A 13,515-nucleotide genomic window follows, 5' to 3' on the forward strand; every position below is an offset into this window, starting at 1 on the left:
ATCCTTTAGTGCACACTACCTTAAAGTGACGGCTTTAAAGTAGTCACTTTAAGGTAATGGGCAGTAAAGAGATATTTTAAAAAAAGCACTACTTTAAAGTTGGAATTTCAGTAAGAAAAGTTGTACGTTGTTTTCTTAGGCCTAAAGAAGTATGCGGCTATAATTTTGTAAAGACTGCACTTACCGTTTTCATTCTGTTTCACTCTGTGGGTGACAGAAGCTTTTAAGAGCTCTGGTTCCCCCCTTAAAAGTGCATCTAAGCGACCAATGCAGTAAAACACATAAATGAATAGAAGCTTTTGCATTGGAAAACACTGTATTATACACACACACTGGCCAATGAATTAGAAACCTTTGAGATTTTCATTTGAATTCATGCTAGGGATGAAGAATGCAATTGTTTTTATGACTTGGCTTACAAGTGGTTAGAATGCGAGTATAAGCAAGGTGTAAGAGTACTTTTCACGATTGATGAAGTAAAAAGGGAAAAACAACAGATCTTTCACCATTTGAAAAAAGAGTTTATTGTTGGTGCCCATTTAGCAGTAGTCTCGATTTCGAAGGCAGCAAATCTTACTGCGTTGTGAAAAGCAGCCATATCAAAGGTTTTTTAAAAGGTGGAATCAGAACGTACAGTTCTTCTCTGGAAGACGTAACTGCGGTTCGAGCATAGTTTTCCCACAGAGTGATCGGCGGCGTCTCTGAACGAATTGTATGCAGGAACAGGGACTCTACTGTACTTCAACTGTTCATCAACCAAGCCTCTTCCCATCAGATTTCAACTCGAACCTGTGCACAGAATTGTAGAGAATAGGAATGCATAATCGGTGCTGTGACGAAAACACTCATTTCTGCCCGACATGCAAGAATTCGTTCACACTGGTGTCGGGAATGAAGACACTGGATATCTGAAGATTAGAAACAGGTAATGGCGGATGAATCACGCTACACCTTATTTTGCACTGATGGAAAACTTCAAATTTGGCGATAACCTCATAAAGCCATGAATCCATCTTGCCTTATTCAAGGGTAGACTCCTCAAAGAGAGAAACCATATTACTAAGAAATGCATACAGAATTTTAAATTACTTCTAATTTAAATCATGATTTTGCATAATTCTAAAACCGATATAATCCTCTACACCTCTTATTTCCTGATACATGATAGAAGTTATCTAACAGCAGTAAAAAAAAAACTAATTTTAAGAGAATGCTTTAACACAGATATTCATTCTAAAACTGGATACTAATAGACGCCTATGATTTCCTTAATTGTAGCAAAGCTAATTTCCTTTTTTATCACTTTTTTTTTTAAACTGAGAAGAGTACTAATGCAGTTTAAACTGTTATTTGGTCAGCAAAATATTTATTAGTTTAACTCAGAACCTGCATGAACTTTATAACATTGTTTAATCAAATTTAAGTTAATTTGTACCTATCAACTGCAGTGACATGTGCATGAAATTTAGCGCTTATTGCTGTTGATGATATTAAGTCTACCCTTGAGCAGAAATTCATAAACTTTCCTGTAAAAAAGTAACTATGCGAAAAAAGTAATCCACCATTTAATTAGATTTTGTTATAAATCAGACTTCTTTCAAATACTTTTTTAACCATCTCAGGGAGAGAAATTCACATTTACTTCAAGTTTATGCTCAGTGAAAATATTAAAAGCTATCTATTTGAATGAATAAATGAAGTTGTTACATCATCAATTTTAACTCTGGTAGTTCTTTAAAAATATAAGCAATGAAAAGTCATAAGTTGCAGATATTTTAAAAATTTACAGTACTTTAAATAAAAAGATTGAATGAATTTTGGAATTACAAATACAATGAACACTATGAAACAGTATATTTATTTTTGAATTTTAAATTCAACAATATATGATACTGTAAGAAAAATGACATGGTGTATAAAGTAAAATAAAGAATAAGAAAGGAAAAGTTCTTATTTCCAAGTAACATTATCACAGTGATCAAATGGCATATATTTTAATAGGAACAGATCAGTTACCTAAAATATTGTGCATAACAATGCTGATGGGAAAATTATCATTCATGCACATCATTTCTCTCCACTTTTCTGAGAATATCAGAAATATATCATATTTATAGATATTCTAAAAATTTGCTATTGAATATTCATCAAAGGTTCATATAATGGTTCCTTTCTTAATGCCCATCTACTGTGACAATAGAAAAAGAATCCCACAAAAATTCCAATAGGTATAATTATTACAGCTGCATACATAAATATTACTTTGAAACTAAGATCAAAATTGCCATAACAAGGGAACTTTTCTTTGCCATCAGAATTCTTCATACAAAATGTATATTGTTCACTACTGGTACAAGCAATAGAACAAAGTTGAGCAATTTTACAGTAATTATCACAAGTAACACTTTCCTTCCCAGCAGTTAAAAAATTAAAAAATGAAGTATATAAATTCTGATCAGTTTTCAGCCTTGTGTATACTTTAACAAGAGATTCTGTGGATAAATCTTGAACACCATAAAATTTTGCAAATGAGTACAGCAGTTCATACAGGTTGTTCTGACCCTAAGAAAGGAAGGGGATAAAACTTTAACAATTTTATACATAACCAATAATATAACCATAATAAGATAAGTAAAAATAATACCTATAATAAGATACCATATAATAACCACAATGAGATACATAAAAGTTTTAAAACTACATGGTTTAATTCATGCACCATACTGTCTTCTAGTTTATTTATTCCATATAATTTATTATTAATTCCATATTAAACAACAACTGAGCCTTATAATGAAATATGTTGTACTCTTTAAATATCAGTCTTCATTATTTGGTCTCAATTTAATACTTTATTATTCCTGAATAATTTCTTCAAATGCATCCAATTCACAGTCAAGTGATAATCAATCTTATAAAACGACAATAGGAATATAATGTTAGAATTTAAACAACTGATTTTGATTTTTTTTAATTTGTATCTAACTAGTATATTTGCAAAACTAGAAGTCTGATACAGTGTTTGAAATTTTGATTTAAAGCATAGAATGAAAAAAAGAACATTTCTGTTAATATAACAGAAAAGAATTTTTCTCACATTTAAGAGGCCAAATTATTATATAATTTTCTACAGAAATTAATCCTCCAACTTTTGTTATTTCACGAATTTAATATTTGTTTACAAGTGCGGCAATGTTGCCTGCTTAGCTCCACTGACACATTTAGGTGCTATTATCTCCACTTAGACAATTCAGTTGCTCTTTGCAATGCACAAAGCGTTTCCTCCTACGCTATAAGCCATAATCCCAAAATAAAATAAATATTCTCCATAGCTTCAAAAGCACTTTTTCTCAGTTAACATGAAAAAGAAAAAAGAAAAAAAAAAAAAAAAGAATGCAGTATACTACTTAATTGACAGTGTTCGGTGTATTTTTAATATTTGCATTTCTTTCTTTTTTCCCCCCTTTTGCCTTATTTATTTTCTCATGGTTTAATTATTTTATATCATGATTTTTATAATAATCTTGTTACTGTTAACATGCTATATTTTTACAATTGAGTTTATGTGAATGGCAACAGTTGTTCATGTTTTATAATTTAGTAGAATAGCGTTCTTAGCTGCACTGTGCTGCAGGCAATCTTTCTGTCAAAGAATTTCATGCTTTCAATAAAGTTTGTATACAAGGCTGATGCTTTTTAGCTCAAGGCAACTAGGCAGTATCCGATTGAATACAACTCTGCAAGACTATATTATCAGTGGTGTCCAATTATGCACTGTTTTTACATTTTACGAGTTGCTGTTCAAACTCAATGTTGCATATAAAAGCTATAAATTTAATATAAAATTTCGATTACTTGATTATGCATACTTCAGATCAATTTGTACACCTAATAACTTCAAATTTTCAAGCATCAAGAGGCCTTGCATAACTCTTAAAATCACTACTTTCTAGTAATTCTATCACTTGTTTCATGCTTAGTTGCAAGATGGTAAATACTGCAAAGCACTTTTAATTTTTAACTCTAATAACAGTGATACCGAAATTTTTCTACTACTGCAGATGAAGAATACAGTCAAAAGTCGTTAATCCGGACTCATCGGGACTTCGGCGATTCCGGATTATCGATTTTTCCGGATTATAGATCATCAGTTTAAATCTGGTGAGATGGCATGCAGAAATTATAAAATTAAAAATATGAAACCGTAATTTATGAAATAAAGAACAATTATGATCTAAAGGGTATCAAAATTTACAAAAAAAGAAAAGCTTAATATTTATTTGTTTACTTTATTAAACATTTCTTTCAATGTAAGTTGTTTAAGTTGCTTCGTTTTTTATGTGATAATACATTCTCTTTAATTCCATAAACAGACATAATTTCTTGTTCAGTTACAAAGTTCCGCTTTTCAAGTCCTATAATTGCTGTGTCGAGAATACCGACTAATTTGTCAATCGAAATTTTTTCGTTTTCAGTAACCTCTGTCACTTTCTTCGCTATCGGAAGCGAATTATAATGAAGAGGCATTTGATTTAAATCATATCAAAGGCGAGATGAAATACTACATTAAGTAAGCAATTATAAGCCAAATAAAATAAAAACATCTGCCCTTAAGATAAGGATAGTGCTGACAGATCAACTTCCAATTCAATGCACGCCGCCGCGGCGTTAAAGATAAACAAAGTTTAGATAAACAAACGTTAAAGTTTAGATAAACTTTATCCATTTTTTGCAGCAATTCCACTTTTTGTTTAATGGACTCCGAAAGATACTTTCGCTTTGTATATCCTTTACATATTAGTAAATATATATCGGGAATTCTATTTGACATAATCGAAAGTTCAAGCTTACTTTTATAAAATTGCTCTAACAGTCTGCAAAAAATAATAATCCGGATCCAATTCGAAGATTAAGGAACAACGCAATCTACAACATTAACTGAAATAGATAATTAGATAATTTTAGCTTAGCTTATCCCATCCGTTATACATTAAACGCGCATTCGTAAACGTATTTTGCGCACGCGCACACGCAAATTAGCAGCGGTAAAGGTCAACGCGACGCATGCGCAGAAAGTTTGTAGCTTTGAGGTCCGGATTATAGATCATTCCAGATTATGGGTGTCCGAATTAACGACTTTTGACTGTAGTAAAAAAAAAATCTTATTCTACGATATTCTGAAAATGTACAAAGTTGACTATTACATTAACATAGAGGGGTGGTGGAAATATGAAGCTACAATTTTTATGGAAACTGAATAACTAAATACTACACATCTAAAGGTATGGCTATTACATCTTGACATGCATCACATTAACACGCTGACACGTTTTACATGGTTTGCCAATAGCGCCAACATGATTTTTTTATTATGCAATGTATATTATGTTGAAATACTATCCACAAAAGATAAGATGAGTTCCATAATTGTGTTTAATGCATTTTTCCTGGTAGCTATCACAGGTGACCCCGAGGCACTATAGACCATTTTTGGGTATTTGGACCATTAGGGACCATTCTCCAAACTATAATAGTAATAATGGTATTTAAAAATTTATCAGTATCGATATTTACTCTAATTATGTAATTTTACTATTGGTTGCATTGCCAGTGACCCCCACGGTGCTGTAGCCAAGTCAAGAGCCACCACCAATGACAGGGCAGTCAACATGTTAACAGTACAGTACAAACTCTGAGATCCAGAATTGTCAGGATTTAGGCGATTTCGGATTTGGTATTTTTCTGGATATTAGATCAGTTTAAATCTAGTAAGATGACATGTAGAAACTATAAAATTCAAAATATGTAACAGTGCTTTATGAAATAAATGAAACATTTATGACCTTAAGGAAATCAAGTTACAAAAAAAAAAAAAAAAAAAAAAAAAAAAAAAAAAAAAAAAAAAACAAAGAAATACCTTAATTTATAGATAGGTATAATCTCTTGTTTAGTTACAAAATTCCTTTATTCAAGTCATATAATTGCTGTTTGAATCTCCATTAAACTGTCAATCGATTTTTTTTTTTTTTTTTTTTTTTGTGTGTGTGTGTGAGTTCTCACACACACAAAAAAAGTGAAGAAAGTCACTTTCAGTAGTGAAGGAAGTAACCTCTTCACTACCGTTAGCAATATTTAGAAACATATTACGGACTTTGTCATCTGTTACCTGATTGATTATTGGGGCACTGTCATCATAGAGAAAAACATCTGTTACATCATCTTCATTTATTTCCACTTCTGCATATTTCTCCACAAATTCCATTAACAGTAAAATTTCCGAACACTTCACATTTTCGGCTATCACCACCACGCTTAGCTAGTGTCCACAGTAAATTAAGTATCAAAGTATCTATACCCTATAGGCGATGTATCAAGAGATTGACAACTAATACAGGTTTGTTTTGCTTTATTTTGTCTTTCTTTTAGCACAGTAGTTATTCATTATACTTATGCCTATTTCCTGCACATACTTATCTGAGCTCCAAATAAATATAAGTCCTAAATTAAGGTTTATCCAGGGCTACCAGTAGAGATTTTGTGGCTTTGTGCAGCCTCTGCAGATCTTAAATTCTGCTGCCAAGAACTCCCCTAAATTCTAAAAATTTTGCCGCTTCTAAATTTTGCATCCCAGTGCCATCCCTAAAGATTTGGCCATCCTTAATTTTGTTGCTTGGCACTCATCTAAATTCTGAAAATTTCATATTTCCAAAATTCTCTTACCAGGTGTGGACACCAGCTCCAGCAGCAGTCCTGGGCTTATAACAAATCAGTTATTCTCAATTCAAACAGCACTGAATGTAATCTTTTGGCCTATGACTGTCATTTACAAAATCTATTTTTTGCCTATGGAAAGGAATCTCTGTTAAATTTCTCCTCAACACTTTGCAACACAATCAGCTGAAGCCAATGGGAATCAATGGGAAGTGTAATGTCAACATAAAAGGTTACCAGGCTCTTTGGCTTCAATTACTAATAGAAAAAAATTTTTTTAGATATTGCTGCACAAGTCATGAGCTGAAATAAATATTTCACTTGAAAAAATAATAACTGCTTAAAATAAAACTCTCTAAACTACATCATTTCATAACTAACCCATGTCATGTATGTAAGATAAAAAATATGCAAATCAAAATTATAACTTAAATCTGCAATAGCCTCTTTACTCTAATTTTTTAATTTCGATATTTTCTGCCCATAACAGATCTCTCCAGTGTCATTTATAAATTAATCCATGCTATATGAAAGTTGCATGATGCTACGGATGAAATTTTGCAAACTGAAACATAATATGGGTCCATTGTAAATTGAAACTAAACTCTCTTTGAACCCAACTTTCAAAGATAATCGCATTCCCTCCATGTTTCTCTTCTTAATGCAACATAAAAAATTTTAATGTTCTAAACAGACGCCCTTATTGAGCTACTTCATTGTTGGTTCAAAAGTGTAGGTCAATGAGAATAATAAAGAAATACAGAGTGCTTATAAATGAATGGTGCAGTTTTAAAAATTAATAATAAATCAATGTATTATTTTATGCAGGCAAACCTTACAGCATAAGCAGCAACAACTAACCAAGTTTTTGATGCATTCATCATAATCCTTCAATATGTGCGCCATTGATTACTTGACACATATCTACATGGTAATTAAATTCTTATAGCATATCTGCCATGACGGTCTGCAGTGCATGCTTTATCTGATCACAAACTTCTCAAGGTACACAGCATTGGTGATACATAAACTCAGTCCCCCCCCAAAAAAAGAAATCTCATGGTGTTCAATCTGATGAGTGGGGTGGCCAGGGAAGAAGGTTGTTGTCTGCTGTTGCAGCACATCCAATCCAGTGTTGGTGATGAACATGATTAAGAAGCTCTCACACATTCCCGTAAAAATGGGTCAGAGCACCATACAGTTGCAAAATGTAATAATTGGTCATCAGCAAGGGTAACAACCGAATTTCCAACATGTCTAGAAATGAGCCACCAATCACAGTTCTTTGTTCAAAGAAAAATGGGCCATGCACTTTCTCGTGAGACACTGCACAGAAAATGTGCATGAAACTCTCACTGCACTGAAACCAGAGATTTGGACACCTCAAATGAAGCACACTGAAAAGCTTTTCCTGTTGTGGTGCCATGCCTTTTTGGAAAACTGACATTGTGGCTGTGTAATAAGCATGGCCAGCAAACAGCAGGTAGCACATGAGAATCTGGACGGTTTCCGATGCAATGTAGATTTTACACAGGTAAGGTAAATTCATCAACATATTAATTTTTAAAACTGCACTATTCATTTGTAAATACCCTGTGTTAACATTAGACCATGCCTGCAACTTCTTTTACTACAACTACTAATTCATGCATTTCCAAACATCATTTTCTCCAAGTGGATTCCTCCTCAACACATCTCGTAAGATCCACAACAAATTCCTCTCTTTCATTAATGAACAAAGAGGTTTGATGGTTTTAAATATCTTTTCAACTCCTAATGATTCCCTGAGGATATAATCTGTTTAATATTCTCGGAACTATGAATTGCTTTGAAACGTTAAAACCTAACACATGCATTTTATTTTATCACCTTAACTGCACAGATGGAAATATTATTCGCTTTAAATTTCATTATGACTATGTTGCGGCAATTACAAAATGACTTTGCTGAACTGAAATTTTCGAAATTCATTTTTCAAAATTTGAATTATTAATATTTTACTTTTCAATCAATAATTTTGTCTTTTTAAATCTCACTAATTGAGAAAGCTATAGCATTAAAAGTCTCAGAATTTCCAACAAAAAAAAAAAAAAAAAAAATAGTAATATATGAAATTTGGATTGCTCTATTGTTTCTTTTAGTTTTTTTCCTAAATGTATAATATATTTTGCACAAAACATTTTCGACAATATGTACTTTTTTGTTTGAGAATAGATGTCTGCCATTTTCTAGACAGATTTATATAATAACAAGTGGTAGAAATGGCCAGTATACATTCATTTTCAAAAAAATAAAATGCATTTGCAAAATACAAAATTTTATAAATTTTTCATTTACATTGTAGAAATCTTAAAATTAATTAGCAATCACATTTCATAAACAAACCTCATAATATATCTTTGCAAAAATTTATTTTGCAAGTTAAATTTTAATTTCTTTACGTAGAACTAGTTATACCTTCATTGTTAAGTCGTATACAAATATGTAAATAAGAATACAGTTCTGGTAATTTACAATTTATAATATTTGATATGATGTTCTCATTATTTATTTAATACTTATGTTAGACTTATGTTAACAGTTAAAATTTAGTATTAAAAAATTTAATGTATTTAAATTCTAAATACAAAGTGAAAAACTTGATTTTATATATTATAATATCATTTAAAATATACAAAAATATATATCATATTTTTAAACTACATTTATCAAAACCTAAAGAAATAAGTTTAGATAAGTATTTAAGTTCACCTAATCTAATTTTAAAGTCACTGAAAAGTTTTTATGAGGATAGTCTTGGAAGATACAATTCTTGAAGCCACTTACTTTTATGAGGCTAGAATAAGAAAAAGGAAATATTAACACATTAAAGGCGGGGGATCTTGACAAAAGTATACTAGGTAACGCGGCGACTGCCCTGCCTAGTTTTCCTTTCTAGAGCAGGCGATATTTTATGTAATCATAAAAAAAAATTTAGACTTAAAAAAGTTTATTTAAACCCTTAAAACTACAAGAAATTTAAAAAAACTAAACACTAATTACAAAAAATTTTTTAAAGTGCATATTTATGAGAAGAATCTAGTATTTTTTATGAGTGTGATAATATTGATAACACTCGCCATGGTGTAGAGGTGCATTGCAAAACTCACATTTGAAACAAGTCAACTTTCTTTTTTTAATGTGCCGCACAAACTACGCAGTTTCGTTGGGCATTTAGCTTTTTGCCTTTATTTTCTATCTGAATTAATTCATGCTTTTTTATGTCTAGCGAAAGACGTCCAGGCGGATCAATTTTATATCATGGAGTCCGTGGTGCCGAGTTCGATGTACCAGGTTGTGGCTCTTCAATGTCCATCAATTCCAGATCTTCGGTTTTTTTGTCAGTTATAAGACAGCGTGATAATTCTGACAAATATTTTTATACGCCAAGCTACTATTATTATGCATGTTATATACTAAATAGGAATTGAAAAATGCACAATTTAACAAATACATTACAGCCTGCTTGGTCCACTTTCTTGTTTTCCGCAATATTGAGTAATATGAAAGGTACTGGTCTGCCCTATCAACACCTTTCATATAGTTGTATTCTATTACACATTTTGGTTTCATTATTTTTGTATTTGTGTGCCAATCTTCAATTCGAAATCATCTTCACTTCTCTCTTTGACTGCCAAATTTGTAATAACACGTCTCCTTTTCTCCGAAAATTGACTGTCTACTTTGCAACTTATTAATTCATGTTCAACTCCTCGGTTTACATGTATTGTTCTAAATACAAATGTAAAGTGGCGCATAGATTGCGCAATGTGGTTGCAAATCATAAACCATACTAATACAACTCCCGCCTTTAAGCGACAATCGAGATAAATCGTAGTACTACGACTCCTGCCTTTAAGCTACAGTCAAGATAAATCATAGTACTACGACTCCCGCCTTTAACGTGTTAACTGAATTAAAAGATAGTAGCAACAATTACAATATTAAAAATTAAAAAATTTTCCACTTAATTTTTTTTTTATTACAAATAAATGTTGAATTTTCAGTCCAATTTGAAAAAAGAATTGTCACTTCTCTAGAAAAATATTTAACAAGCACAACTACAAACACTTACTACCTTCTTACTCTTTGAAATTGGCACTTCACATAATTAAAACTTTCTTTGCTGTACAAAAAGTACAATAAGCTTAAAAACAACTCTAAATAAATTAAATAATTGTAATTTTAAATAAGAACCTTAAATATCTAAGCTAAAGGAGAAATTTTTTTTCATATAAAGAAACTAAATTTTTAATTAAATATATAAATATATACGGGAAATAACTCCATCGTTATTTTTGTTACAGTGCATCAAGAAAATGATAAAACAAAATTAAGGATATTTCAAATAAGCAATAGTAGCTAATGAACTTATTTATACTTCAATGAACAAAGCTTTTACTTGTCATTTAAAATTGCATTTACATTGTAAATAGATTGCAATAGATATGGAGTTGGGTACAAGAAGTGAGGTCAAAGCAAAAAATATCTGATGTAATTTATACACCAGTCTTTGTGTTTTATGGTCTTCATTAGGGCATCCTTATTCAGCATCCTTGAGTGTGACAAATACACGGTCAAGTTGATTTGAATACAACTTCTAAATCAATCTTCACAGCTGGTGAAAGGGGGGAAAGAAATATTCTGAGCCCAGTTTTGGACGAAAAAAAAATTTATCTTTGGAGGAGAAAAATGGTAAGAAACATTTGCGTTTTCCAGGACGGCAAACTGGTTAAATCAGATGTCGGTGAAACATACAAAATAAGATGACTTCACCTTAGTTTGCAAAAGGAATTTCTCTTTTCACAATACTTCCAAGCAATTGCTCTTTCATTTAAACAAAGAAAAGAATGCAAATATTCGCCCTCTAAAGCTTATTGATCAGCGAAACAGATGGTAAAAGTTTAGGTCTAACTGGGAATTGCAACTCCAGACAATATAGTATTATCATAAATAAGAAGAATTTTGATGATGTGTAAAGGTTTTGAAGTGTACTTAGTTACATTACCATTAACATAAATAACAGTGATACATAGATACACAGTCTCAAAAAAAAAAAAAAAAAAAAAAAAAAAAACTGCATTACCTTAGCAGTTTTATTTAAATCATTTGCTTTTGTGAGATTTAAATAGAACTGATTAAAATCCTTCAAAATTCCATTGTTCTGGTAATACTGCAGTAGCCTTATAGATGGGTTCACAGGAAGGCTCATATTATATTCATCAATATAATGCCAAGGAGTGACTGATGCTGCCAAAAGTGAGGATCCTCTAAAAATACCTAAAAACAAGTTAATAATGTCACTTTTCTCAGGGTCATTTTCAACAAGTACCTGAAATATAACATGATCATACAAGCATAAAAACAGATGACTACTTAAAGAGATATTTTTAGATTTACATATCCTCCCCTCTTAAACCTACATTTTTTTTAATTATTAATAACTTATAAATTATTTATTACAAAAATCTTTTTTCAAGAAAGGTTATTTGTTGTTCAAAAACACTCTCAACTATTTTACACACACATCTTACGAGACAATTTAATATTAATTTTTTAACATGTAGTACACATAGTCAAACTTCGGCTAATAAGCCATTTACAGTTCTTTGACCCACTAAATTCAGTTCACATTGTAATATATAGCAGTTTTATTTTTAAACATAATTAAAAACAAAACAAGTATCACAATATGATATGTCGTTTAACAATCGGTAGCTTAATTTTTAGAATTATGTATAATGTGAATAATAATTTCAAAATGCACCCTACCTGCTAATCCTCATAATAATAAATAAAAGACAAATAATTTTAAACTTTCATTTTTGTGACTTGCTGTCATGGCAAAAAGCCTTCAGACAGAGCCCATGAACCTTTCTTTAAATGAAAATTAGGACCTTAAAGGGCCCTTAGCAGACAAAACTGAATAAATTACAGCAATTATCTATATAATCGACTTCACAATACCATTCTATGAATGAAATAAAAGTATGCAAGATGCATTATTATTAAACACAATCTGATGTTTTGATATAGCTGTAAAAACAAGTTTGGAAATAACCCTAAACGTTTTGAAAACATAAACATTACATTATGATTATAATTTTTTGAAATGCTGACATCTTGCACTTGTAATAATTTTAGGCACCCATGTAGTGACCAGGTGTGAAAGGATAGTCCCAATGTAGCTCTGCATCTTGTAAGAGACGACTAAAATGGGTACCCAGTGTCCAGGGATATAGCTGGGCACCCTGCCCCTGGAGATTATATCAGGGGACTAGTCCTTAAGGTTGAAGGTTGGACATGTAAAAAAATTCCAGTTCAGAAATCTCAAAGGCTAAATCATGGACAGATACCACCCAGAGGACATGGAAAACAACAACAGACTTGCATACTGGCACTTGGAATGTGTGTCCACCCTTAAATATCTGATTGATATGTTTAGGAATTATAAATTACACATTTTTGGAAAATCAGGAGGTCAGATGGCTTGGCCAAGGAATTTTGGATAAAAGAAGACACAGTGTTTTATGCAGCTGTCAGGATAAGCAGCACTGCTTTGGGGTAGGATTAGTAGTAACAAGGAAAATTGGAGACAAAGCCATAGTCTTCAAACCTATAAATAAAAGGATCTGTAAAGTGCGGATTTGAACTTTTCCTCAAAATATTAGTATTATCAGCATACATGCACCTACTGAGAAGAAATGTAATACTATTAATTATGAGTTTTAAGATAAACTCGAAGACTCCTATGATAAATATCGC

The 13,515-nt window shown here is 31.4% G+C and overlaps 1 protein-coding gene across 1 annotated transcript in view; it reads right to left on the reverse strand.

Annotated features, from left to right (window-relative positions):
- Positions 1–1,837: 1,837 nt before the first annotated feature.
- LOC118195867 (acid sphingomyelinase-like phosphodiesterase 3b) overlaps positions 1,838–13,515 on the reverse strand; it is a 97,436-nt gene continuing 85,758 nt past the window's right edge. The window contains exons 6-7 of the mRNA XM_085808328.1: positions 11,837–12,030; positions 1,838–2,562 (exon numbers count right to left, since the gene is read on the reverse strand). Of these exons, the coding sequence (XP_085664454.1) occupies positions 2,134–2,562; positions 11,837–12,030 (623 nt within the window). The 3' untranslated portion in view covers positions 1,838–2,133. The remainder of the gene's footprint in view (positions 2,563–11,836; positions 12,031–13,515) is intronic.

This window comes from Stegodyphus dumicola, chromosome X1, assembly GCF_044657685.1.
Source record: "Stegodyphus dumicola isolate Sdum_Otavi_A_Nest chromosome X1, ASM4465768v1".
NCBI lineage: Eukaryota > Metazoa > Arthropoda > Arachnida > Araneae > Eresidae > Stegodyphus > Stegodyphus dumicola.